At 52.0% G+C, this 26675-nt stretch overlaps 9 protein-coding genes across 9 annotated transcripts; 4 read left to right on the top strand and 5 right to left on the bottom strand.

The window, feature by feature from the left end:
• Positions 1-397: 397 nt before the first annotated feature.
• On the top strand, positions 398-1459 carry GT037_009504 (mg-dependent dnase; the record flags this gene model as incomplete). The annotated part of the gene is made up of 2 exons (XM_038934551.1): positions 398-475; positions 539-1459. The coding sequence occupies 2 exons, from the start codon at positions 398-400 to the stop codon at positions 1457-1459; spliced, it is 999 nt and encodes a 332-aa protein (XP_038782826.1).
• Positions 1460-1595: 136 nt separating this feature from the next.
• Positions 1596-4037, bottom strand: GT037_009505 (glycoside hydrolase family 94 protein; the record flags this gene model as incomplete). The annotated part of the gene is made up of 1 exon (XM_038934552.1): positions 1596-4037. One exon carries the CDS (start codon positions 4035-4037, stop codon positions 1596-1598), a length of 2442 nt encoding a protein of 813 aa, XP_038782827.1.
• Positions 4038-5190: 1153 nt separating this feature from the next.
• On the bottom strand, positions 5191-6891 carry GT037_009506 (uncharacterized protein; the record flags this gene model as incomplete). The annotated part of the gene is made up of 2 exons (XM_038934553.1): positions 5191-5818; positions 5882-6891. 2 exons carry the CDS (start codon positions 6889-6891, stop codon positions 5191-5193), a joined length of 1638 nt encoding a protein of 545 aa, XP_038782828.1.
• Positions 6892-7993: 1102 nt separating this feature from the next.
• Positions 7994-8950, bottom strand: GT037_009507 (nad-binding protein; the record flags this gene model as incomplete). Its single annotated transcript, XM_038934554.1, has 2 exons — positions 7994-8793; positions 8842-8950. The coding sequence occupies 2 exons, from the start codon at positions 8948-8950 to the stop codon at positions 7994-7996; spliced, it is 909 nt and encodes a 302-aa protein (XP_038782829.1).
• A 958-nt stretch (positions 8951-9908) lies between these two features.
• On the top strand, positions 9909-12308 carry GT037_009508 (5-methyltetrahydropteroyltriglutamate-homocysteine methyltransferase; the record flags this gene model as incomplete). The annotated part of the gene is made up of 3 exons (XM_038934555.1): positions 9909-10139; positions 10189-10290; positions 10341-12308. The coding sequence occupies 3 exons, from the start codon at positions 9909-9911 to the stop codon at positions 12306-12308; spliced, it is 2301 nt and encodes a 766-aa protein (XP_038782830.1).
• Positions 12309-13947: 1639 nt separating this feature from the next.
• GT037_009509 (galactose oxidase kelch beta-propeller) lies at positions 13948-17292 on the top strand (the record flags this gene model as incomplete). The annotated part of the gene is made up of 1 exon (XM_038934556.1): positions 13948-17292. The coding sequence occupies one exon, from the start codon at positions 13948-13950 to the stop codon at positions 17290-17292; it is 3345 nt and encodes a 1114-aa protein (XP_038782831.1).
• A 643-nt stretch (positions 17293-17935) lies between these two features.
• On the bottom strand, positions 17936-19504 carry GT037_009510 (uncharacterized protein; the record flags this gene model as incomplete). Its single annotated transcript, XM_038934557.1, has 5 exons — positions 17936-18341; positions 18563-18939; positions 18993-19066; positions 19121-19161; positions 19212-19504. 5 exons carry the CDS (start codon positions 19502-19504, stop codon positions 17936-17938), a joined length of 1191 nt encoding a protein of 396 aa, XP_038782832.1.
• Positions 19505-20466: 962 nt separating this feature from the next.
• Positions 20467-22121, top strand: GT037_009511 (fad binding domain-containing protein; the record flags this gene model as incomplete). Its single annotated transcript, XM_038934558.1, has 4 exons — positions 20467-20535; positions 20589-21517; positions 21567-21787; positions 21844-22121. 4 exons carry the CDS (start codon positions 20467-20469, stop codon positions 22119-22121), a joined length of 1497 nt encoding a protein of 498 aa, XP_038782833.1.
• A 305-nt stretch (positions 22122-22426) lies between these two features.
• Positions 22427-26200, bottom strand: GT037_009512 (uncharacterized protein; the record flags this gene model as incomplete). Its single annotated transcript, XM_038934559.1, has 6 exons — positions 22427-23298; positions 23350-23459; positions 23510-23605; positions 24648-25860; positions 25907-26010; positions 26058-26200. The coding sequence occupies 6 exons, from the start codon at positions 26198-26200 to the stop codon at positions 22427-22429; spliced, it is 2538 nt and encodes an 845-aa protein (XP_038782834.1).
• Positions 26201-26675: the final 475 nt, after the last annotated feature.

The raw sequence follows: 26675 nt of genomic DNA on the forward strand, positions 1-26675 counted from the left end.
CACTTCACATTTAATGGTCACCATCAAGTATCCATATGGTATACACCACCGAAGCCGCACGGATCATCGTCAAAAGGTTGGATATGAAGGCCAACCACTGGTAGCGCGTTCATCCAGTGTTAAATATGCGGGTGTCAGAGCCTGTATATCAGTCCATCTCTAGTCAAGACGAGCGCCGCTTGTCAGTTGCGCCGCCTTTGACTGGCCATACGTACGACACATGATCGAAGCAGCAAATCTAACTCAAAGGTCAGGGAGCAGAACCGCGAGACGAAGCTCCGAGAGGCGACCCACTCTTGGATTCCGAGGTCGGAAGTCTCTATTCCGATGGCGATCCACCTCAAGAAATACATCATCTCAGCATTCAACGTGTCATGTCCCTTCATCTCAAACCACAATGTCACAACCGTTATTGTTAGACGGCTTTTCCAAAGATGCCCCCTCTGCACCATCCGTAAAGCTCCGATACGCTGATGTACGCGCATACCCTTCCCCATGATGACGCGACTTGGCTGAGAACAATTTTGGGAGTGCTCAGGTTGCTGTAACAGGAACTGCCAAAGAGTTCTCCGGTGTATATCGGGGCAAACAATACCATGAGGCCGACTTCGATGCAGTGCTAGATCGCGCATTGGCCGCAGGGGTGGAAAAAGTCATGCTCACGGGCATGTACGCTTCCGACGCGCAACTCAATCTCGCAGTGGCCCGGTATCGACCAGAGCAAGTCAAGGTCACTATGGGCGTGCATCCGTACCATGCCGTTGAAGCAGATGAAGGTGGTGAGGAATACTATCAGGACCTCTCCCACAATATCACAACGATCCTCAACGACAAAGAAGACTCGCATTTGTTGGCCGCTTTCGGGGAGCTCGGCTTAGACTACGACAAATTGGGCGAAGCACCCCAAGACGTTCAGATACGCGTGTTCAAGCGACAGCTCGATATGATCGTGAACACAGGGTGGGAGCTGCCTCTGTTTCTTCACTGTCGCGCCGCGTTCGATGATTTCATCTCCATACTTGAACCATATATGGACCAGCTGCCTTTGCGATCTGGCTTAGTTCACTCGTTCGTCGGAACTAGAGAGCAGATGCAGAAACTGGTCGCGATGGGCTTACAGGTTAGCGTCAACAACTTTGCCTTCCGAGACCGCGACAGCTTGGAAATGATCAGACATTTACCACTACCCAACTTGCAGATCGAGACAGACGCCCCGTGGGGCGATATTCAAGCGTCTAGCGAAGTGGCTAAAGCGTATCTGAAGAATGCATCCAAGTGGCCTTGGGGGAACAAGAAGAAGGACAAGTTTACTAGGGGTGACATGGTGAAAGAGAGGAATGAGAGTTGCAATATGGAAAAGGTGGCTTTGGTTGTGGCTGGCATTAAGGGCATCAGTGTAGAGGAAGTTGCAGCGTGCGCGTGGAGTAATAGCATGACTATGTTCTTTGCGCGTGGCTGATGTGCGTGGATTTGCCAATTACAAACGCCGCGTGCAGACGGTCACGCTCGCCTTACGGTCGATTCTTCTAGTCGTAAATGATGGCAGCATGATGAGGCATTGAATCTACGAATTTGCGAGATAATTCATATTCCGTCTACTTTGTCCCATTGGCACCGTCCCCGTTCGTCTTCGTACCATTGGACATCGTTCCGTTCGTACCCGTCTTCTTTGCCCTCGGTACCTCCACAAGTACCTTGTACGTCTTTCCCGCGCTGACATTCTTGATGACATTGCCCTCCACTCCCTGCCCGTCAACCACAACCTTCGCATCTTTCACATCTCCTCGCTTGATCTGGACATCAAACACCGCGCCTCTGAACTCTCTCCTCACCTTCATGCCGTCCCATGCACTCGGCATCTTTGGCGCGATCTTCAGACCCTCTCTTACGCCCCTCAAACCGCACAACCCTTCGATGAAACATCTGTACGCCCAACTCACAGTTCCAGTGTTAAACAATTGACTTGAACGTCCCGCTGTACGGTCCAAATGCTCAATTCCATGACCACCACGATAGTAGTTGGGAATGAAGATTGGGAGCTGACCACGACGAATCAGATCTTCCTCGTCAGGACCAGGAATCATAGCGCGGAGAGTGTTGTACGCGCGATCGACTTCATCGATACCGTAGAGCGCCCACGCGTAGAAAGCAGCCGCGTGGTTGTACACTGACCCGTTCTCACCCTGACCAGGGTACTTTTGCGTGACGCGGCCGACATCTTCGCGCATTGCTGTAAACGGCGGACCGAACATGACTACTCCGTAGGGTGTTGTGAGTTGCTCGTCAACCTGGGGAAGCATTTTTGCAATCTGCTCCGAAGAAGCCGCGCCCCCAAGGATAGACCAGGCTTGCGGGTTCAGCCAAATGCGACCTTCCTTGTCGTCTTTGATGCCGAAAGTAACGTTATCATCGGTGATACCACGGGCGTACCAGTCGCCGTCCCAGAGGTGCTCGTTGGCCGATTCGTTGACCTGTTCGGCGCCGGTGCGGTATTTCTTTGCGATGTCCGGTTTGTTGGCGTCTTCGCAGATCTGCGCCCACAAGTTGACGGCATAGGCTGTTGCAACCGTGAGCCAGCCTGATACGCCGACACCTTTGGGACCGACCATGTTCATGGGATCGCACCAGTCACCCTGCGCAATGTATGAGAGGCCGCGATCATCTCGTGCATTTGACGAGAGAAGCCAGTCCATTGCGCGGCTGAAGCGCTCGAAAACAGTGAATGTATCGCCATACATGCTGGTCACCTTCTCGTCTAGTAGTGCGTAGTCGCCGGTCTCGGCAAGGTAGATTTCAAGGGCGATAGGCAGCCAGACACAGTGGTCAGTGTGAGGGATCTGGTTGATGTACTTGAGTACCGCACCCTTCGCTAGCAGGATACCATCTGGCATCGAACCGTTCTTCTCTTGTTGACCTACAGCAGTCATGATAGCCTTCCTGGCTACTTCTGGCTTAATGAAACTCATACCCATGTTGTCTTGTAGGTAGTTTCGTGTTTGGGGATCGGTTGTAAGTCTGTTCACGTCGCCATGGTAGTACAATTGCCTTGGTAGCCAGTTGTTAACCATATTATCGAGATCTTTGTCAGGAGTCTCGAGACGCACGCAACCGCTGCCTCTCATAATGTAGTCCTCGTAGTCCCTAGCTGCTTCCGCGAACGCCATCTTGTTGAGATATCTCTTGCGCATGTCCAAAATTTCCGCTTCGTCGTATGCGGGACCGAAGAGAAATCTATACTCTTTGCTCTCGTTCTCTTCCAGGTCGGCCCAGTATTGCACAACTGCAGTTGGAGTCTCGTAACGGGCATCGCTATTCGAAAGTTGCGAATTCTGTAATGCCGATGGTGCTTGTAGTCCACCTTCCCCCTCGAACGCCTCTTGCTTTGCTTCCCATGAGACCGGTGTGGTTTCGCAGAGAAAGTAGGTCTTGTCTTTGAGGTACTTTGTCTTTGGATAGTCTTCTGCCTTTTGGTATGGGGTCTTACAGCTTCCAACCACGCCACCAACGTTGGCATTCCACTCCGCTTCTTGGTTCATCCATGACATGTAGCCTAGGGGAAAGTATGGGTAGACACTTAGATTCCGCTTGCGATCGGATATGTTAGTGACTTTGATGTTCCAAAGCTCAGCCACATCGTCTGTTGGGAGCAGAAATGTCATCTCAACGCGGATGCCGAGCTTCTCCACAGTCCATTTGATGTCGCTCTTGCCTATATCGAAGGTAAAGCGATCCAGTTTTGCCCTTACCGGTTCGTACGGCGCTGAGAAGATGTGGCCATTCTCTTCATCCTTGATGTATACGAATCGGCCGGGGTGATGAGCATAGTAGTTTTGCTCCGGCTGCATAAAGGTCTTGGCTTCGAGATTGGGTGCATAGGCGTATTTGGCAGGCTCGGGTTGCATGTACTGCGCAGTTGCAAAGCCACGACATGTGACCTGAATCATCATACGTTGATTCCACAGGAACGCACCAGCTTTGGGCATCTCGGTTGGGCTTGTGAGCTCATATCGCTCGCCATCTTGGGTTGGTTGTATCATGGTTGGAGTATGGACAAGGATTGTACCTGTGGACTCCGCGGGGAAACTTTTATACCGCGATGGGATGGTTGGTTATACAGAGACGCAAGGGCCGACATGGCTTAAAGGGCGAAGCTTACTATGTTTAGTGACACTGCAGAAGTCAATTCAACGCAAGACCAATGCGGGAGCAAAACGCGTGACGGGCACAAAGTCTTAGCGTTTCTGCCGATTTAGTCTACAACGCGAGTATCAAACTCGATGCTCGTTGACGAGACGGCTAGCAAGGCAAACGAAGGTAGTAGATACTCCTATGAGAAGATGCAGCAGGAACGCAAGCTTAAGACGACCTTGAAAACGAAAGTCCGACCAGCGTGCAAATCTTGAAAAGGATGACGAGGGATTTTCGCAAGAAAGTCATCTGTTTCTTAATGGTTCATATAAGGTACAAAGCACAATAAGCCGCACCGCGTGGGGCTAAGCGAATGGCGGTGTGGGGTTCAGCCTGAAAGGGTACTATGTAAGCGCGGAGACGGTTGTCCGGACCGCAACGCCTTTAGCCAGCCGTGAGGCGATAGTCATGCCCCAACACGTTGAAAACACAACGATCGATGCATCGTCAATATGAGCACAGGATTCGGATTGCGCAATCCGATGATCCGACTTATGTGGAACAGTGGCGAGGATGACGGAAAGTAATTGTTGGCGCATACGACAGTGTGCGGAAAGTAGTGTGTCAGCTGCTCGTGATGTTGAGTAGTCACGGGTGACAAGCAGGACTGTACCGTTCCGGTGCCGATACCCGCAGACATTACAGCCATAGATATTAAGTAAGACCAGAACCCGCTACCGGCCACTCCCATCTTATGTATGCAAGGTGCTGAAGCCCTGTAGTAAGTGTTGGGTGTCGCGAAGTCTTGAAATGCTCTTTGTTGTTACTGGCTTGTGGAAAAATATTGGTAATGCTCGCTAGACTGGGAACGAAAAAGCAAAGGCCGGTAAGGTGGGGTAGTGTACCTTGACCGAGAGTCATATTGTTATCGCGGCTGACAGAATGACATTTCCCCCAGATCAGTGAAGGCCGAGAATCTGGCTGCCTCTGTACTTCCACTGGACGACTTTACTCAGCAGTCCACAATGTCGCACTTCTTCCAGTCCAACTATTCCTTTCGGATTACTCCTGTGATGGTGCTTTTTTCGAATTTTTGGTGATTTTGACATACTTTCCCGTCTCGGGGAATGATTTCTTTTCTACCACCGCTGATGGTAGTTCCTTCTCCCACCACGACGGAAAAGCTGGAACACTTGTCCGAAAGAAGCGCACCTTCTCATCGCCGCAGACAACGGCGTAAACATCATGCTCTTGTTGGTCTTTGATGATTCCGTAAAGGCCCCCTTGTACATAGCCGGCCATAGTACCAGCAGACCGACGGAACAGTTCCTTCGCGTTATTATGCGTGTTGTAGACAAGGACTGAACCGTCGTTTGACTCCAGTCCCAAAAGCCGACCTTCGTCCATCCACCAAACATCTTGGCACCCAGACATGCGCATGTGTCCCTTGTCACTTTTGACTTTGAAATGCTGAAGAACCTTACCATCGGCGCCGTCGGAGGGATCCCAGATGTACGCATCTTCATCCACGCAAAGCGCGATCTTTGATTCTGTTGGATGCCATTTGAGACTACGGCACCAGTGGGAAAACTTTTCTTGCATAGCTGCCGTCTTCTGTCCGTCAGATACAACGTGCACCTGGACTGCGCGGCCGTTTTTGGAACTCCACACGATGAGCTTCGAGTCTGGTCTAGATGGCAGGTGTCTTGAGTCAGTACATGTTTCGTATGTCGTTTGTAAGGACGCTACTTACGAGAATGCGCCAGCCCAGCTCTGTCCACCAGAGTTCTCTGTGACCCACATTAAGGCTCCAGTGGAGGCAGAGTACATGCGCATTGTGCCATCCCAGGATACGGAAGCAACGTGTTCCTTGTCCGGACTGATAGCCGACCACATAATGGCGTCCGTATGTCCAAAGAGGCGGTGGATCTCAATGCCTGCTTCCAAGTCGTAGATGGCGACGACTGGAAGATCGTCTGGTTCACGCATACCTTGTTGGGTAGAATCATTCTTTGAATGATACAATAGCAGTTTACCATCAGCGCTGAAGCTTACAGACCCAAAGTTTCCAAGCGTCGCATTGTCAATGATGGTGTTGTGACGCCTGCGATGATCTGCGGCTGCCAGACTGAGCGATTTCATAAAGTCAGAACGGAGTGTTGACGCATCAATAAACTCCCTGGTCCATTCGTGACTTGCGGCGAGATCTGGGGCGATTGCATCGATGGCTTTAGTAGCGAGCACGGCGGGATCAATGGGTTCTTCTTTGTCGAGTATTCGGCCATTTTGGTCCAGATCCCAAAGAATGAGCTGGTTGGTACTACGAGTGCGGCGATGAGCCTCGTGCGGAATGGAGCTGACGAGGGTATAACCCGGTCTCGGAGTCCCTATACCCATGCCTTGGTCAACATCTGCAACGCTTTCTTCGTTGGTGTTAGAAGGCCGGAATATCACAGATCCCGACCCTTCAAGGACCTCGCACAGCTCTCGGGATGCGAGGTTGTATATGAGAATGCGCTCTGCATCCGTACTGATAGCCAACAACTTCTTGTCGGAACTGAGATCAGTGTAGTAGCTTCTGTATATATTTTCGGAGTCTTCTCTCAGATCAGCACTGAAGTCGAGGATGTCGTCGGTTTGTGACCAATCCTTTGGGTGGCCTGATGCATACTGGGCCGCGATGCCAGCACGTTCAAAGTCTTGTGCCGGTTCGTCAGGAAAGACGAATTCTCTCATGAAGTCTTTGCGTGAATAACAAGGCATATTGAAGATGTGCAATTGAGGAGAGGCTGTCAATGTCATCCCAGGTGTTCTTGTCCAAGATGGCTGCCTAGCCTGGCGAAGCGGGGGTAGATCGGCGGATGACGTTCAGGTCAGCAAAGGCCAATCATGTTCAGCAACTAGCAAGCGCGAGATATACCAGGAATCACACATGAGGGTGGTGTAACATACAACAGCAACTTCTAGGCAACAAGACAGAGATATGTCAGATCGCAAAATGGGACACACTATTGGAAGATAAAGAGAAAGAAAGAGATATGTGCGAGCTGAAACGAAACGTCGATCCCACCTATGCCGTGCGCCCGCCGATGCTCAACTGCTCGGGGAGCAGGAACAAAGAGGATGCAGCAGCAGGGCAAAGCCGCCAGATAGGCTCGTTACCTCAAAGCCACGGACAGGTCTTGCTGCAGAGCAGCTCGAACTCGCCAGGACGAAGAGGCATTACTCTTGGGCGTTGCCTTTGTTCAGCAGCCATCCATCAGAAGATGAAGGGACAGCCCTGGCTGCTGAACCCACAAACGCGATCTCAGACCGCGGATGTGTTACGCCCGTTAATGGGGTTTTTGGAGGATAGTGATTTGGCAGAACAGGCTATGAACCCCGCACGCGACGATGCGATGATACATTCAGTAGGTGCAATAAGTAGCTACAATGAGTAGCCAACGGCCGATGTCTTGATGGTCTTTCTGGTTGAGACGCGTCGGACGCGACCGCGACGGTGTATTCACTCCAGAATCCAGGTGCGTGCATCAACGATCTTTACAAGAGATTGAAGCGACAAGATATGTAGCTTGCGTACGATACGTTCCCGGTAGTGATGAAGAAGCGACGAGGTGACGGCGATATATACAGTGCGACGTTAGAGTCGAAGAGTAGGAAACGCCCCTTGGAAAAGCCCGCCTCGCGATTAGCGGGGCCGCTAAATCTTTTCCAGACTTAGCGCATCCGCACTTCACGCGCCTAGTACGCTGAACAATACAAAGAATCAAAAGTCACATATGTCAAGTTGAATGTTCTGAAGTTGAGCAGAGTGATGCCTGTTGCCCTTCCTTGATCGTTCCATTCTTTTTGTGGTATCAAACATTTAGAAGCTGAATTTCATGCCACCATTTGCGCAGATGACGCTACCGGTGGTCCAACCCGCTTCAGGCAAGCAAAGCATGCCAACAATCCCACCAATCTCCTCACTGTAGCCTGGCCGTCCACCAGCGTTTTGGCTCGCTTCGTAGATCTTGTCCGGGTCGATGCCCTTCCGTGGTGCAGAAAGGGGTGTGTTTTCTATGAAAGGCTTATTCTGAGCAATGAAAGCGTCGTCGTTACTCCAGTACATGTCGGTTGCAACGGGGCCTGGGTTGATGGCGTTGACAGTGCAGCGCTCTGCTAATTCGCGAGCCCATGTCCTTGTCATGCTTTCGAGCGCTGCTTTTGTTCCGCCGTAGATGGACTGACCTTTGTATCCCAGCGACGAGCTGACGGAGGAAAGGTTAACAATGCGGCCGGAGCGGTCGTGAGGTAGATAGGGGACAGCGGCTTGCAGGAGGAGCAGTGGACCTCGTACGTTGATGTTGAACTGTCTGGCAAAGTCTTCGCAGTCGACGTTCTCGACGTAGTTGTTGCCTGCGACTCCCGCGTTGTTGATGATAATGTCCAACTGGAACTTGCCCGTCTTGGGGTGTTGGAAGTTGTTCTTGGTGACCTCAACAAGGTGCTTGGGTCCGTTCTCAGAGCCCATGCTTGCTTGTACGCTGATGGCTTTGATGCCATATTCGGCTGAGAGTTCAGAGGCGAGGTCTGAGGCGGTTTGGGTCGACGAGTCGGACGTGTAATTGATGACCACATTGCAGCCTTTGCTGGCGAGGTTGCGGGCAATTTCGACACCGATTCCTGAAAGTGTCAGCAGGATACGGGGTCAGGGACTGCTCCATTCAATACCCCTAGATGCTCCCGTCACAATGGCGGTCCTTCCCTCCAAGATGCGCTGGCCTGAGCCGCTGGCCAGGTTTGTCGAGGCAGTCCGGGTGTGAGTGGGTCTTGAGGCCATGTTGGATGATGTGAGGGAGATTATCCGCGTCTGTTCAAGTGGCTTGGAGAGATGCTATACGCGCAGTCGCGTACTTTGTTGGTTGTTGGCGGGGTTTTATACATGATGCGGGGTTGTGGAGACAGCTAAATAGGGCAAGTACTCGGTGGTTCCGCCGCATCATCGTGAACCCTTTGCTCGGACATTGACCGACTATCGTGAAAAAGCGCTGTCCAGCGCCGATGGCACCTGACTCAGCAGCCTGCTTTGAAGTTGTTCATTATCGAGGCGATGGCATTGTCCAGAAGGTTGATGATCTTCAGGGTCTGAGCTAACCCAGAAGATGCCTGTTGAGATGCAGATTCCGCTAGGAGCTATGGCGCGCAAGCTGATTCATGCTGTCATCGACGACGCGAAGGAGTCGAGTCGAGCCCACCAGAGCAGAAAGTGCCAGAACTTGAAGCCTGGCCTGGAAGGGATCGCACTTGGGCGTGCTTATCGCAGCGTCTTTGTGCTACGAAATCATCCGAGAACCCACCGGACGTGGATGATGTTGCGCAAGCTCATAGTCGCCAAGACTCCGAGCAGCCCCTCCCCGATGTCGGTTTGGGCAAAACTTAGCATCACCCAGAGCTAGTCGCAGTTGGCTATGGGCATGGGAGCGCTAAAGTAGAAAGAGATACGCGCTCCACACGACGTTAACTTTGGGAAGCCCTGACGAACGGGCGGATTGTTCTCGCCGTTGCAGAATAAGGTTGCAGGCGGTGAAGGCCTCGTCGAATCGGAGCGAGCTAGACGCCAACCCCGCGACGCTGCTGCATACGCCAGCAAAAAACATAAAGCACACCATCCGCTATTGTTCTTCTTCCTACATCCCACCTTCTCCTCCCCATCCTCCCTCTCACCTCTCTCTCATCAGAACCTACCCTTCCTCCCCCCAAATCCATCACAGTTGTCCGCATTGGACTATCACATCACAATGGTACACTCATCAGTACTCGGTTTCCCCCGTATGGGTGCGGACCGTGAGCTCAAGAAGGCCAACGAGGCCTACTGGGCTGACAAGCTTTCCCGCGATGACCTGATCAAGGAGGGAAAGCGTCTGCGATTGGAGCACTGGAAGATCCAGAAGGACGCCGGTGTCGATGTCATTCCCAGCAACGACTTCGCTTTCTACGACCACCTTCTCGACCACATTCAGCTCTTCAACGTAAGCACACGTCACTTGATTGTTATTCGCTCCCACTAACGGCTCTTAGGCTATCCCAGAGCGCTACTCCAAGCACTCGCTGCACAAGCTCGATGAGTACTTTGCCATGGGCCGTGGCCACCAGAAGGACGGCGTCGACGTTCCCTCTCTCGTAAGCTCTGCCAGTCTGAAACTTGTGAAGACCATCTAACCCCACTGCAGGAGATGGTCAAGTGGTTCGACTCAAACTACCACTACGTCAAGCCCACACTTCAGGACAACCAGACCTTCCAGCTCGCCGAGAACCCCAAGCCTGTTGCTGAGTTCCTCGAGGCTAAGGAGGCTGGCATCACCACCCGCCCCGTCCTCATCGGACCCGTCTCCTTCCTCGCTCTCGGTAAGGCCGACCGTGGCCAGTCCGTCGACCCCATCTCTCTCCTCGAGAAGTTGTTGCCAGTATACGTAGAGCTCCTCCAGAAGCTCAAGGAGGCTGGTGCCGAGTACGTCCAGATTGACGAGCCTGTCCTCGTCTACGACCTGCCACAGAAGGTCAAGGACGCTTTCAAGCCCGCATACGAGAAGCTTGTCAGCGACAGCCTGCCCAAGCTTGTCCTCGCCACCTACTTTGGTGACATTGTCCACAACTTCGACGTCTTCCCCAGCCTCCAGGGCGTTGCTGGTATCCACATCGACCTTGTCAGGAACCCTGAGCAGCTCGAGAGCGTCGTTGGCAAGCTTGGCTCCAACCAGGTTCTCTCCGTCGGTGTCGTCGACGGCCGTAACATCTGGAAGACCAACTTCAAGCGTGCCATCGAACTTGTTGAGACTGCTGTCCAGAAGCTCGGCAAGGACCGTGTCCTCGTTGCCACCTCCAGCTCCCTCCTCCACACTCCCCACTCTCTCGACAGCGAGAAGAAGCTGCCCGAGGAGGTCAAGGACTGGTTCTCCTTCGCCGTCCAGAAGGTTTCTGAAGTCGTCGTCATTGCCAAGGCTGTCAACGACGGCCCGGCTGCTGTCCGCGAGGCTCTTGAGGCCAATGCCAAGTCGATGCAGGCTCGTGCCTCATCTGAGCGCACCAACAACAAGGCTGTCAAGGACCGCCAGGCTAGCGTTACTCCCGAGCAGCACGAGCGCAAGTCTGCCTTCCCCGAGCGTTACGCTCAGCAGAAGAAGCACCTCAGCCTCCCCACCTTCCCCACCACCACCATCGGATCTTTCCCCCAGACCAAGGAGATCCGTATCTCACGTAACAAGTTCACCAAGGGTGAGATTACCGCCGAGGAGTACGAGAAGTTCATTGAGAAGGAGATTGAGGAGGTCGTCAAGATCCAGGATGAGCTTGGCCTTGACGTCTACGTGCACGGTGAGCCTGAGCGCAACGACATGGTGCAATACTTTGGTGAGCGCCTTGACGGTTATGTCTTCACCACCAAGGGTTGGGTCCAGTCTTACGGATCCCGCTGCGTCCGTCCCCCGATCATCGTCGGTGACATCTCTCGCCCAGCTCCCATGACGGTCAAGGAGTCCAAGTACGCTGCCTCGGTTGCCAAGAAGCCCATGAAGGGTATGCTTACTGGCCCCATCACTTGCCTCCGATGGTCCTTCCCCCGTGACGATGTCCACCAGTCCGTCCAGGCCCAGCAGCTTGCTCTGGCTCTTCGCGACGAGGTTGTCGATCTTGAGGCTGCCGGCATCTACGTCATCCAAGTCGACGAGCCTGCTCTCCGTGAGGGTCTCCCTCTCCGTGCTGGCACTGAGCGCGAGAAGTACCTCTCATGGGCCGTCGACTCGTTCAAGCTTGCCTGCGCAGGTGTCCAAGACTCGACCCAGATCCACTCGCACTTCTGCTACTCGGAGTTCCAGGACTTCTTCCACGCCATTGCCGCTCTCGACGCTGACGTCCTGTCCATTGAGAACAGCAAGAGTGACGCCAAGCTCCTCAAGGTGTTCGAGGACAAGGCCTACCCCCGCCACATCGGCCCCGGTGTCTACGACATCCACTCCCCCCGTGTGCCCTCGGAGCAGGAGATCAAGGACCGCATCTCTGAGATGCTGACTTACCTCAAGCCCGAGCAGCTCTGGGTCAACCCTGACTGTGGTCTCAAGACGCGCCAGTGGAAGGAGACCAAGGCGGCGCTTGTCAACATGGTCAACGCCGCCAAGTTCTACCGCGAGAAGTACTCTTCTTAGGCTCTGTGTCATTCGACATATCCTTTTGACTGCGTTTCATCAACGCAGTCACTTCAAGCAGCATATCAACATGCTGCTTTGTAATGTGTGTAATGACTAAATTATGATACCCAAAAGTTCAACCTGCATCATGGGTCGTTTGGCGGTGCAAAAAAAGAGTTGAGTAAGTGTGCTTGAACGCATCTCAACATGGGCGTTCATCACAAGCAGCGAATGGGCTGGCTTTGGCGTTTTGATTTGTCGGGTGCGACGATTGTCGCATGGCCATTGGTATGATTGACGGAGCAAGAGCTCGGTCAATGCATGCCTTTAGAGTAGATGACTCATCAAGGATGAGCTGAATTGAAAATTTTCAGTGTCGCTCTAACAATATGTGCGTATGTTTGTACGTGTGCCATGTGATGGTGATGGTCTCGACGCGTCCAACGGCACGGGCAAATCTTGATAACGGGTGCAAAGGCCCGATTCCACCTTTGTTCCTTGATCTTGGGCGGCGGGAAGGTCGACAATTGATTCCAGCTTTGAGCCTCAAGACGTCCTGCCCCCGTTACAGGCTTGGTCACAAGATATCATAGAGATGAAGCCATGACGATTCGTTGGCGGCTATGGTAGCGGAGATGCTGCAGCGCGTGATTCGAGCATTTCGCCCATTTATGCGAGGAATTACCTTGCAAAACCGAGTCACCGCCTTGGACACCTCAATGAAAAGCAATTAGCTGTCACGTATGATGTGCAGATTGAATGCAAGATGCGATGGATACAGAAGATGATTCGTGGATTCAAAAATCAGGATTTCGGGTTTGACCTTCCAGGTGCGTAGCAGTGTGCGGTGCAAAAAGGCCCGACTCCATGTACCTCGAGAGCCTTGAATCCTTGATGGTGGTTCATTTTGTGTAAAGGACCGAGAGGCAATTGGTACGCGGGCAATCATTCTCAGCTGATGCGCGCGCCGTTTATCTGAAACATGGGCGGTTGGCAGCGTAGTGTGTCATCGACTCTTCCGCGTGGAAGCCGGGTTCTCCAGCGGTGAGGTGGGGGTATGCTGTCATACCACCGACCTTGTACCAACCTCGCTCTCCGTCCCAAGTCCGGGTCGACGCGCAGCACAGCACACTCTGAACGACGGGTCAAGCCAGTATGCATTCCGTCATCAAAAGAACGGAAAAAAAAAAGTCTTGACGAGCGGACTCGTTGCCCCAGTCGGACTGTGTGGCTTGGCCGCGATGATAGCATGTGAAGATACAACGTTGGCCAGAGGCCGTTGCTCCGAGCGACCGTGTTTACCAACTGGCTTGGCGTGAGAAAATCAGGGCCAGACGCGCGCCGGGCGCAGACGCGATGGTGCGTAACGCATACTGATTGGGCCGATGGGCCCACGGTAGCGCATTGCGCAAGCTGGTGTATGTGCATGGCCTGCGGGCTGGGCCTCTGTTGACAGACCCCGATAGCCAGCCACCTCGACGGTCCCGTGCATGAACCGCAGATCTGAGCCCACCTTTCGACTCCCGTCTCATCGACAACTCCAAGCACTGTATCGTCGCTGCCTGCCCTGTACTGTCCGTCCTCGTAGAGTCCAACGTCCGCGGTTCATGGGACGTCCATTCCAGTGTTCGAGGTGAAGGCTCTCCTCGCACCAAGCATGCAGCGCCTTTCCCTGCCCCAGGTGCCCTACAACCCTACACGCCTCCTCCAAACCAACGACACCCTCTACGTCTTCCGCCCCTCGTCGCAGTCCACCACACAGTTCGCCCTGAGCACCGTCGATCTATCATCCCCGGTCACAGCGTCGGATCTACCCTACAATACCTTGTACGCTGCGCTACCCTTCCTCGACGATGAAACTCCCCGGGCCTTCACCCCAGTTCTCGACCAGGACGGCAACTTGACTGTGTATACTGGCGACTGCACTCTGGGTGCGAGTGGTGGAGAGTTGTGGACCTTTGTCCCGGATACGTCGGAGAATGTCGTCAAGGGCAGTTGGAGCAAGCAACATGTCTCAGTCGTCGACGGTTCACATACGTCCATCATGGGCGCCAACTACCTCAGCGGTGGCATGACCTTCTCGTCAATCGTGGGAGGCAACGCTGCAGACACCGGTGCATACTTCTTTGGAGGCATGTGCCCCGACCAAAATGACACTGCAATCGACTGGCAATCTGCCGCCAACTACTCAAACTTGATGGTCACCTTGCAACCCTCCGGAGATTCTGCTCAACCTCTCAACTACGACGCCGATGTATCGTCTAGTCGCGGGCCGCCTGTGCCAGAAGCCGGTTTCACAATCACAGGTCTTTCACCCACATTCTCCGACCGAAGTGACGGCACGCAGATTCAGCAACAAAACTTTGTCCTCATCGGAGGTCACACCGAAACTGCCTTCATCAACATGTCCCAGATAGCCCTCTTCTCCCTTCCAGAACAGGGATGGACCTTCATTGGCGTCGAACAGCCCGATACGTCCCGTACAGACCTAGCGATCCGAGCAAACGTTGCCTCGATCGATCCCCGTTCCGGTCATACAGCCGTGCTCAGTCCGGATGGTCAGCAGATCATCGTCATCGGTGGTTGGGTGGGCGACATCGACACACCGGCGGATCCCCAATTCGCTGTACTGAACGTCGCAGACGGTTATGGTGGTAGTGGTGACTGGCAGTGGATAGTGCCGTCTACTACTGGTGCTGGGTTGCCAAATGATGCCGGTCTCTATGGCCATGGCGCGGCCATGTTGCCAGGCGGTGTTCTAATGATCACCGGAGGTTATTCTATACCATCGTCTGGTGCGCGACGGAGAGATGGTACGCCAGCAGCGAATACGCAGACCTACTTCCTCAACGTCACTTCCAATTCCTGGATGTCCGATTACACGCCCCCTGCCGTCCAGGCTCCACCACAGTCTTCCAACAGCGGCCTTTTGTCTACGACTGGACAAAAGGCAGGATTAGGCGTTGGTATCGGTATCGGTATCGCTGCTGTATGTGGTTTACTCGCACTCTGGATGTGGTACACAAGACGTTCAAAGAAACGAAAGGAGCTTCGTGAAAAGCAACTACAAGAAATCTCCTACACAACGCACAGGTACAACGTCGACGAAAACTCCCCGAGTTTTGATGATCGCGGCGTACGCACTGACGCTCTGGACTATCTTGTTGATCAGAACGGCCCGTACTACTTCCCATCCGGCACACAGGGTGGTCAAGGCTGGAAGGCAGCCGATCGAGGTGATGTAGAGAGGTCAGGCTTACTTGTTGAGATCCCGAGTCCAACGCGCGGACTACGACGCAACCTAAGCGGTAGACCACAGTACGCTATGGGCAGGCCTCGGGGTCCGGGAGGCATACATCCCATCGATGAACTAGAAGAAGAGCCTGATGAGGAGTTGGCGCACGAAAATGATACACCAGCTAGGCAACCTGAGATGATCGAAACACGACCACGATCTGGGGCAGCTATACTTGATAACGCCCCTGTTCTGGATCCTTTTACCGAATCTCCTGGACGTAGTAGGAATGCGTTGAATTCCAATCCTACTTCGCCTCACCACCAGAGCTCTGAGATGAACACGAATCAGCCGATGATCGCGGGAAGGCTCTCGCCTGATAAATCTTCCTCAGAACGTACTAGCTCCAACCTCAGCGAGAGGAGTACACTGTCTTGGACGTCTTCCAACGGCGGCGTCGTGCGGAGTACATCAATGCGTTCAGGCCCCATGCTAAACACTGCCACCCGCGGTAATCCGTTCAAGACGCCAGATTCCAGCCCAACTCACGACCAGCCCAGCAGAAATAATGACACAGGTTCACACTCTCCAGACCATCCGCGAACGCACTCTCTCAGCAGTCTACGCAACAATGGTCACCACGACATTGACTCCTTCCATACCCCCCAATCCTCATTCGCACATCTCCAAGCTCAGGGCGAAGCACTCCTCGGCGGAAACCCAGACAGTAGAGCAAGGCCAGACACAGGCTCAAGTGAGTCGACAACTCATCGCGATACAGACGGTAGTTATAGTCGTGCTGCGACTGCTACGCCAGCAACACCATTCTCAATGGACCTCGCGACCGTTGCCCGTCCAGCTCCTAGGGAACGACGGATGAGCTGGTTGGGGAGTGTGAGGAGAGTGTTGACGAGGAGTGTGAGTAGTGCTGAGAGGACGAAGAGCATGACTGCTGCGACAATGAACTATCAGGATGTGCAACAAGAGCCGTACAGAGACGATCCCGTCGAGGAGCCATCTACGCCGGTTCACCACCGGAAAAGCATGCCTGCTGCAACGGCGACGTCGTCGACGACACCACAGCGAGCTGCTTCAGATGCTAGTTTCTGGCGAAATAGAAGAGGGAAACAGGATTGGTTGGAAGACGAGACGGATCCAGCTTGGCGTCGGACGGCGGGCGATGATTGGGGCGCACCGGAAGACATTGCCATGGCTGAGCGGGAACGCGCGAGGCAAGAGTGGAGAGAACGGGGTGCGAATCTGCTTGTCAATGTGGGGAGTGAGGAGAGGTTGCCTACGCCTACTAGGACGCCTATCAAGGGAGAGCAGTTGGGTGTTCCAAGAAGAGGAGGAAGTGAGAGTACTAGTAGGCCTTGCACACCAGCTAGCGAGGCAGACTGGGATGTCGAAGCTGCGGTTGAGAGGAGGGTTGTCCAAGTCATGTTTACGGTTCCGAAATCTAAACTCCGCGTCGTCAATGCAGATGTGGACGGGAACAGCATATTGTCTGTAGGAGGACAAGACGCTGATGACGGCAACAGCAGGGGAGTCAAGGACACAAGAAGTGTCAAGGATCTCGCTGGTCGCTTCGAGCAAATGAGCCGTAGAAGCAGCACACCGAGAATGTCGCCCAGACCTTCTCCATCAAATTCCATCAAGAGTTTGAAGGTTAGAGGCAAAAAGAGTGAGACTAGTCTGGCCAGACAGACTAGTATTAGAAGTGCGAGGATGGCTAGTGGAAATGGCAAAGAGAAGGCAAATGAGTAAGATGAGGGATTGGGACTCTTTGGGTGCCAACGATTTCTTGCGGATCTACGTTTCTTTCTCATATTTGGCGATGTTTTTTTCTTTCATCATCTAATCGTTTGATTCAGATTTAGGGGGATCTCCAGCGCAGGCGTGGTCTGGGTACATATGGCGTTTTTTGTTTTTTGCTCTTTTCGCAAAAGGGAAGACTGCGATGCCGTGTCATGGGATGCAGAGCATGATAAGATACCATGATGTTTTGCCTTTATGCGCTATGGCTGTTCATGTTGCTCAACGAAAGGATGGTTCTTGAGATGGGTAGTAAATGTAGACAGATGTAGAAATGAGTCTATTTGGTTACTTAATTCTTGACGATCATGGGAGTTCATGTCTTGTATCCGTGACCATCGAGATGGAGGGAGGAGAGTTGAAGTCGGATAGAGGCGTAGACCAAGTGGGTAGAACCAGTCATCTATAGGGGAGTAGATGGGTGCAGTTCGGGAAGTACAGAACGACCCGCTCTTTTAATATACGGAGTGCCCATCAACCAGTAGTCTATTTCTCCGACCTTGTCTTACTGATGCATCTTGTATCTCTCCTTGCATCTATCCGACTCTCTTGAACCTCGAACATGTCCGCGAGGGCACGGAATACTTCACCAACTTCATCGCAGGCATGCAACACTCGACCTTAGATCCGTCAAACTACTCTTCCGCAGCTCACTCTCGACAACAACACTTGACGTCTTCGTAATCCCCCCAGCATTTCCCGCGACAACAATGCCCCTCTCAGAGTCCCTGTCACCCCTCCAGCCCGCCGTCGTCCTCTCCTCACTACCCACACTCACCGCATCATCCTCCACGTACTCGAATCTCTTATTCATAGCCCTCGATCCGATGGTCTTGAGCTCCAGTTGGTGATGTGAGCCACCCCCATATCCTGTACTACTTTGCTTTCGGTTCCGACTGCGAAGCGAAGACTCGCCGATTAGACGCGGTGCGACGTGCCGGAAGAAGAGACGCATTGTTGGCAGGCAGCCTGTGACAATGACGAGGTTGGCTTCGATGAGACTACGGAGAGGATGTGTGTCAGTATATGTGATATGATGAGGATGAGATTCCTGGATTCGGGGAAGACTTGCATCCAAATACCTGGCATGACGATCGCCCACGTCTGGTCGATGGTTTGAAGCATGGGAAAGAGTAGAGCTAGTCGTACTGCGCTTGTTATGCATGTCCTGTGGCGGTTTAGATTGTGCTCTCCGTCTCCATCTTTTAGCCCTGCTACTTACAGTGAGCCCACACCAAATATGCATATCAAACCAGCTTTCTGAACCCCAGGCATCTGCAGCTTGACCACCATCGGTATAGGTAAAACCAGCAGCAAGATATCCGTGGCCATATTCAGGACCGCCGTCGCCATATAAAGTGGTGTCCTATCGATGCAACTTCCCTCGGTAATTGTAACATCCCAGTTTCGTCGGAAAGGCGTACAGGCGAAGATGAGCGGAAAGACAAGCGCAATGTTGTATCCGACGACGAGGAACATACTTGCATATACGCACAGTCGGAACCATTGTATGTGCGACAAGCGTAGGTAGAAGAAGAGGAGAGAAAGCTTAGCGCTAGCGAGGAAAGGACAGTAGATGATGCTTGCTACACTGATCAGCTGCGGTAAGACTTAGTTGAGGTCGCTTGATCAGAGTGACGTGTGGTGCTTACGTTCATTGTAGAGTTGACTCTATGGCCAGTCAATTCCCAGATGTGTACGCCGAGAGTGCCTCGGCCATATTGGACTTTTGTATGGTTAGATCAGGCTTGAGGGCATTGATAAAGACCTCAGGACATACACAGAATAGGGACTTGGATGGCAATGGAGAAGCACTGTAGACTTGGTCGTCAGCAAGATCCAACAAACATCCTGCTCTATGCGAAATGTACTGCCACGTACCCAAGCTACGAGCAACGCTACTGTTGGACTTGGTCAGATGCTGGATTCCGTTGCAGAAGGCTTGAAAGGTGTTCTGAGAGATTTGAGCGAGCTTACTATCATCCGGCGTAAAGCCCTTTGCTAGCCTTGTCTTTGTAAAGACACGTATAACCATGAAGATGGCAGCAACAATCATGCCCAAGGTACCAACCCAGAAATTTGCAGCTTCCCCGGTTCTCTGGGGGTTGTCCACATCGACGACGTAGCCAGGCGGAGCCGAAAATATAGGCTGGTTCATGTCCATGTTGAGATCAAAATTCGATACAAATCCGCATCGTTGCGAACGAAGCGTCGTCTTCACTCATCTATATTTTCAAGTTGGCAGTATCATCCCCATCGCTTGGATTTTCGCATTTCGCCGTCTCACAAGTCTCCTCGGCCAACAGATCCGTCGCGTCTCTGCACCCTGTTCCTTGCCGTGAGGGATCACTTTTATGATTGTGATGTCCAATAGCGGCACGGGTTGTTCATATGTGCCGCATCAATTAAGCAGTAAGGTTGCAACACGCAGCAGGAGATTGGCCTAAGGTACGGCACAGTTTGCTGGGAACCTGTTCAGCGTGCCTACGCCACTCCATCGCAAGGGCACAATAGCTTGGCATTGCAACAACGGCTCGGATGCTTCCCTTTCCAGCGGAAGGATGATGGGAGAGGGTACATGCCAAGCATGTGGCGTTCGATGAGATGGCCATATCTTGGATATTGCACCCGTCACTCTGGTCACCCGGAGCGCCCCGGATGGTGTCGCTGGATTCATACCTAGGTACGCCTCATCTAGAGCTCCCGCGGTCCGCTCCATCAGGGACGCGGAAAGATCCTCCAATCAACTCTTAGGGTCGAGCCGCGTGTGAGTACCCTAGCACCCATCAAAGAACACGAGTTCTTTCACCCTTGTAAGCCACAGCTTTAGCGAATAAATCGTAGATTCGACCGGTGTACCGCCGACAGCTGTATGCCCTCTACGGTACAAATCCAACGCTACAAAAAATCTAGTCCTTCAATCAATTTTGGTAATCCTTCAAAAGTCCAGCTTCGTTTAATATGCCGAGTCAGCGTTAAGCAGTGATTGCGCCTTCCTGTTCAGGCTGTGTTGTCAATTTGTCGGAACGAGTAGACGAGTAGAAAAACGAGCTGCAGCCTGCGTTGTGATCGCGATCATTCAGTACTCCTTATATCTTCTCTTTGGTTGTTGGGATCACTATTATAATGGCTCGCTTGATCGTTACTCTGTTGGCGGTCGCGGCTGTTGTTCCGTATGTGCAGGCTGACTATTGCGTAAGGCTGCTGGCTGAGCTCAATCTACTCGAAACGTTAGTTAACAATGGCAGTGCTCCGCCCTGGCACTCACTTCCTTGAGAAGTCGCCTGCTATTCCCCGGTCAAGACGCGTACGAGACGCGGGAGGACTCTTACTTCGACGTGAAGCAGCAAGTCATCACACCCAATTGCATCGTCCAACCCAAGACAGCCAAGGAAGTCGCACTTGCTGTCAAAACTCTTACAGCCGCCAGTCTACTGAAGTCGTGCAAATTTGCGATCCGCAGTGCTGGTCACACTCCCTACGCTGGAGCCTCGAATATCGAGCATGGCGTCACTCTCGATTTGCATTACCTCAACACCGTTCAGTATGATGCTCAAAACACTCTCGTCAAGGTTGGTCCTGCGGCGACGTGGGACGACGTATACAACGTTCTTGAACCTCTCAATGTGATGACGAGCGGTGGGCGTTCATCTACAGTCGGAGTCGGCGGCCTTACACTTGGTGGTGGTATCTCATACTTCTCGCCAGGACGGGGCTTGGTCTGCGATAACGTGATCGAATTCGAAGTCGTTCTTGCCGATGGTCGTATTGTGACCGCCTCCAAGACCTCCTATCCCGACCTCTTTGCTGCCCTCAAAGGCGGCAACAATAACTTCGGCGTCGTCACTAGCTTCAAGTTTGGTACCTTTGACTACACCGGCCTCTGGGGTGGCCTTGTCATCTACCCGGAATCGACCATACAAGACCACTTCAAGGCCCTCATCAATTTCTCCAACAACATCGACAAACAACCCAAGGGTTCGGCCATCGTCATGCCGGTATACCAAAGCTCCGCAGGTGCTGATTTGATCTTGAATGCGTATGATTATGCTGAGCCAGTACCAAGACCGGCAGCCTACGATGAGTTTCTAGCGATTCCTGGCAACATTTCCGATACCACAGGAATTAGGAACATGTCGTCGCTGGCGGCAGAGCTTGCAGGTGCTACAACCCATAGGTAAGCCAGTCATAACATTTACTTTAGCAGATGTTGACCAGATCTTCAGCGTATACTTTGGCACACTCACTTTCGCCAATGACCTCCGCGTTATGACTAAAGCGCATGAAATTTACATGGACGTACTCTCCAACCTCAAAGCCAAAGCGACGGGCGACTGGCAGATCTACGTTCTTTACCAACCTCTTCCGCCTTCGTACTGGCGGCAGAGCGCCTCTAAAGGTGGTAACATGCTGGGTCTGGAACGTTTCGGCGAACAAGTGTTGTGTCGTAAGTCCACTCTTTGACTCTACAGCCAAAGATAATCGCAGGCTAATGCGTATCAGTCTACCAACCCTACATCTCTTGGCAAGGCGCAGAACAAGATGCCCTCTTCCAAGGCGCAGGCGCAGATCTCGTTAACCGGATTCGCGAGTATGCTGAGAGTATCGGCGCTGACAACCCATATCTCTACCTGAACTATGCGGATAACACACAGGATCCGCTGGCCAGTTATGGCTCCGAGAATGTGAAGAAGATGAAGGCGGCGGCAAAGAAGTATGATCCTTCTGGTGTTTTCCAAAAGCTTGTACCGGGTGGCTTTAAGATCTCGAACGTTCGATAGAAGGTCAGCATGTACATGAAGATATAGTCAGTCTGAAGCCCTCTGATGCAATGAATATTTTTCCTTCGGAGGTGGTCGGGTTTTGCTTCTTTTGCGCGCGAAGATGGCGTGCTACATAGGCCAGTCGCGGGTGTGGGAGCGCCGCAGATACGCTGCTTTGTGTCCTGTTCAATCTAATACATCTTAAGCGCACGCGTACTACACCATCAACTCCTGCTGACGTGTGTTTGTGTGTGCCTAGACCTAGTAGGTAAGGATGATCTCGGTTGGATAACAAGATAAACGAAATTCTTTGGTTCTAAGCGCTACATTACATTACAGCGTTGCATTTCCCGAATGTACTGCTCTCTTATGTGTTTCTTCTGCTTTCCAAGTTCTGCCGCAAAATTCTCTTTAACACGTTGCATCTCTTCTTTAGCTTCCCTCTGGCTCTCTTCAAATCGCTTCTTCTCTTCTTCTATAAGCTGCAACCTGTTGACATGTAGCTTCTCCATCTCTCTTCGCTGCTTTGCAAGACTTTCCTCATGTTCTCTTTTTTGCTCTTCCAACATTTCTCGGTCCTCCTTGCGGGCCTCTCTGAATTCCTGTTCTAGATTCCTCAATTTTCCTTCATATAGCTTGATGAGCGCTTCCATGTTCGATGCTAGCGCTTCGCCAGCGCCCGTATCGATCAGTTCGCGCTTCTCATCGACCATCTCGCGCTGGATGTCGAGCGTGACGGGTCTCTTCTTTTTCATCAGATATTTAATGATCTTGAGCGCTGACGCTTCTTTTTTGTCGTGACGGAAAACGACACTGCCATGATCTATCATCTTTTTCCAAAGTTGTGGTTGTTCTTTCAACTCCTTTTCTCGTTGAATTGCAGCGTCTTTTGTAGCCATATCCCACATTGTGGTCGCTAATACCACACTCGCAAGCGGACCATCACCGCATAACTTTTGGAACATTCTGATGTTCTTGATTCCGCTACCGCCTACTCGTACATCTGATATCCGTTGTAGGAAGATTATTCCTGCTAGTCGCAATTTCTCAGAGTGTGCCTTGTTCAGCCAAAGCGCGACTTCTCGCAGGATTTCAGAGTCGGTGCGATATGTGTCATCGAAACCCGGAGTATCGACAAGATAAATCTTTGCGCCACCTTCGAATGTGCAGGGCACGACTTGCACTGATACGGTACCTAGAGAGTCTTAGTCGAGATAATGTCTCTGCCGCAAACTTCGGTCCTCACATGAGTCCAGTCCATGTCCAACCTCGAGCTTTCGATCAGAGAACAGATTAACGAAGGTGGTTTTGCCGCAACCAGTTATACCCATCACAGCGATTATGATGTCGTCAGGTCTTTGTAAAACGATCAGCCAGTACTCGCCAAAACATTGGTTGGCACTTACTTCAAATCTGGAATGACAGGTACCTCACGATGAGGACTGTCCACTCTGTCCTTCATAGCTGCTATGGTATTGATGCAATTGATGAAGAAAAAGAGTCTGTAAAGCTATCGTACTTCAGTTGGAGCGATATGGGCTTCTCATCTCGTGAAGAATGACGATAAGGCTGGAAGGCAACCACTTGCTAAGATATAATCCTAGACTGGGAACTACAGGTTCATGCATACACTCACACGAAGCTTGGACCAGCATTGCGCCTCGAAAGTACCATGTTCGTGTCGTTCGCCCATATGCAAGCCATCGGGTTGGTCATCAAGTGACAACGCACAGGTGCGGCTGATAGGCTAGTTGGTGACGAACCACCGTTGCATCTGCCCCTCCATCACGCGGGACCCACCCTGCAACTATCGCGCAACCGTCTTTCGAAGTTCACCGGATAGTTCTCAGCTCTTTAATAGCCCCCACATCTCGTATTATGTGCATGGTCCTGGTGGGGCAGTACATGCACCCTTGAAGATGGCATGGCGTAGCTGGTCCCAAAGCCACTCTTCATAACCACATGCCATGCGTGGACTGCGCCACGCGAGGCAGTTTCTTGTAGCCAGAACTTTGTAATAGTTTAGGCATTAGACGAATGCATCTGATCAGACCCTGGGATACTCCAGATCCAGGGATGGCTACATTATACATCACGTTACACTGACGCGCACGAAGTTTTTTGGTAGTCGTTGCAGAGTTGTGTTTGTACGCCCAGTCTAGAAAATAGATGGTCCCAATCTGGGCAAACTACCCACGATAATGGGTTTCTCCAGGCGCGTTACTGGGATAAGAAGGAGATCTGACAACAACCTGGTGGTGTGGCGGAGCAACAGAAGGTGGGATTCTGCGTAAAGGAGGTTGCGAGGGCGGAGGCGGATTGCGCATTGTCCTAGAGGGATCGATAGATACTCCATGAGGCGGTACTTGGTATTGCCCATTGGGTGCAGGCAGAGCCACAGGAGTGTATGAATGAGCCTGGTGTGGCATATACATCTGAGGTGTTGAATTATTCATCCCGCTCTCGTAGTCACTTCCCGATACACCAGGATACCCAGGCTCGTGTGTGTATTGACCTTGATGATAGTGCGAAGCGATATAAGACTGCTTTGTTTGCTCTTCTGAATATGTGCGCATATTGTCGGGCTTGCGACTCTGGCGGCTCTTCGATCGGCTTCGCTTTTGCCAGGACGTTATGCTAGACTTTCTAGACGCCTTCGTTTCCAACGGCATGGAGTCAGCTCGACGTGGCGGCTGTACAAAGTTTTCGGGGCGTCTCCCAGCAAAGAAGTTTTGCATCCACAGAATAGCCTCATTATGAGGCGCTCGCCTCTCTTTCACTTTAGTACGCGCGACTTGGTCGCGTTCCTTAGCTTCTGCGATCTCCTTACTAGCCGCCTCAATCCTCTCGATTTCTTCACGTTGTGCGTCGAGATCATCGCGCTGCGCTTCAATTTTTCTCTCAAGCCCTTGAATCTTGTGCTCAAGTTTAACGATGTGGGCGGAAGTGTTTTCTTGCGTAGCGTCCTCGGCCTGGTCGTCGCGACCCGCTCCACAGCTCACCGCTTGCTCGTTCCACATATCTTCGAGTGTGACGGAGAGACTCCCTTGATCGTCCACAATGTTGTTCACAAGGCGAGTGCAGTCTTCGATTTGCTCGAGGAACTCGCTTCTGAGATCATCATCATCATGAACTTCCTCAGCGCACTCTTCTAGCTCTCGTTTCTGCGCCTCGTATCTTTCACGTGTATGCACAAGCTCACCTTCCAGGTACCTGCCCGCTGTCGTTCCTTCCAGTTTCATGCCACCTCTCATTTCGTGTTGTAACTGTAACACCACCGTTTTTCGCCTATCTGCCAGAAGTTCGACGATACGAACACCGTTCTGACCATCACCCTGGCTTTTCTCCATCCTAGCTCCACCTCTTATCAAGTTGCCAAAAAACTCTGGTCTTTCCTCCATCATCTTCATGCGCATCACTGCGGCATCTCGTGCTTCATTCGTCTTCAAGGACCCCCACATAGTCGTTACGACCACAACATCCCGAAAATTTCGCTCGCCGCAAATCTTTTCGAATATTCGGAGGCTTTTGAGAGAAGATCCTGACATTCGCATGTCGGTTATCCGTTGAACATAGATCATTCCACCTATACGAAGGCCGCGCCTATTGCCATCGCAGTAGGTACAAATCCATGAAGCAATCTTTCGGAAGACTGCCGCATATTCCAATTTGGTATCATCGAAGCCTGGTGTGTCGATAAGATATATTTCCTGGCCGTTCTTTCGTTGCAATGTTCGAAAGGTGACATCAGTTGTACCTTGACACAATTAGGCTTAAATCTTCATCATTATGAACAAACATACAAGATTCTAGCGAATGCCCGATATCTGCACTTTTCTGCGTGACTTGTGAGATAAAGGTACTTTTGCCAGCACCGGTAAGCCCCATAACGAGTATGCCAATTGCTCTGTTGATGAATTAGATAAGCGAGTCAATTTGGGATTTTAAGCGTACTGAGAAGACGGTGCATTGTTGTTGAGAGCCGTGACAGTCAGAGCCGATGAGGGAAGTGAGGTGGAGGGTTTCCCAGATGAGCGCGCCGAGTCCGGCACGTCGAAACTCCCCCTTCTTGTTGAAGAACTTCTGTAAGTGCTCATGTTGCGTACATTACGACAATGTCAGTTGCGTGATGAGTGATGGCGTTACGATGCGACAAGTTGATGACAGTAAGTGTAAACGCATCAAGTTGCTATTGCGAGTAGGCTGCACTGTCCTGACGATCCCAGCTGAAGTGCTTACCTTAGCTTGCTTCATGCAGGCGCACCCGTGCACGGGCTGCACCTAGACGAGGAGGCGCAGTCTTACTTGCATCGGTAGTCCTGCAGCACAGCCCGTCGCACTCAACTTGACGTGTGTGATGCTGATTGGTGGCTTTGAAGTAACAGGATGGAAGCCTGATGTTCAACCTTGTCGCTAGTATATACATGGTTTGACTTACTTTCAGCCGCAAGGAAAGCTGCGGCGCAACATGATTATAGCAGAGTGATAACTGAATGCCAATCCGACACAACTGTACTCGCTAGTCTGTAATTTCATACAGTCACCTATTGCCCTCGATGGAAACCACAGATG

The sequence above is a fragment of the Alternaria burnsii genome (genome assembly GCF_013036055.1).
Source record: "Alternaria burnsii strain CBS107.38 chromosome Unknown 728, whole genome shotgun sequence".
Taxonomy (NCBI): Eukaryota; Fungi; Ascomycota; class Dothideomycetes; order Pleosporales; family Pleosporaceae; genus Alternaria; species Alternaria burnsii.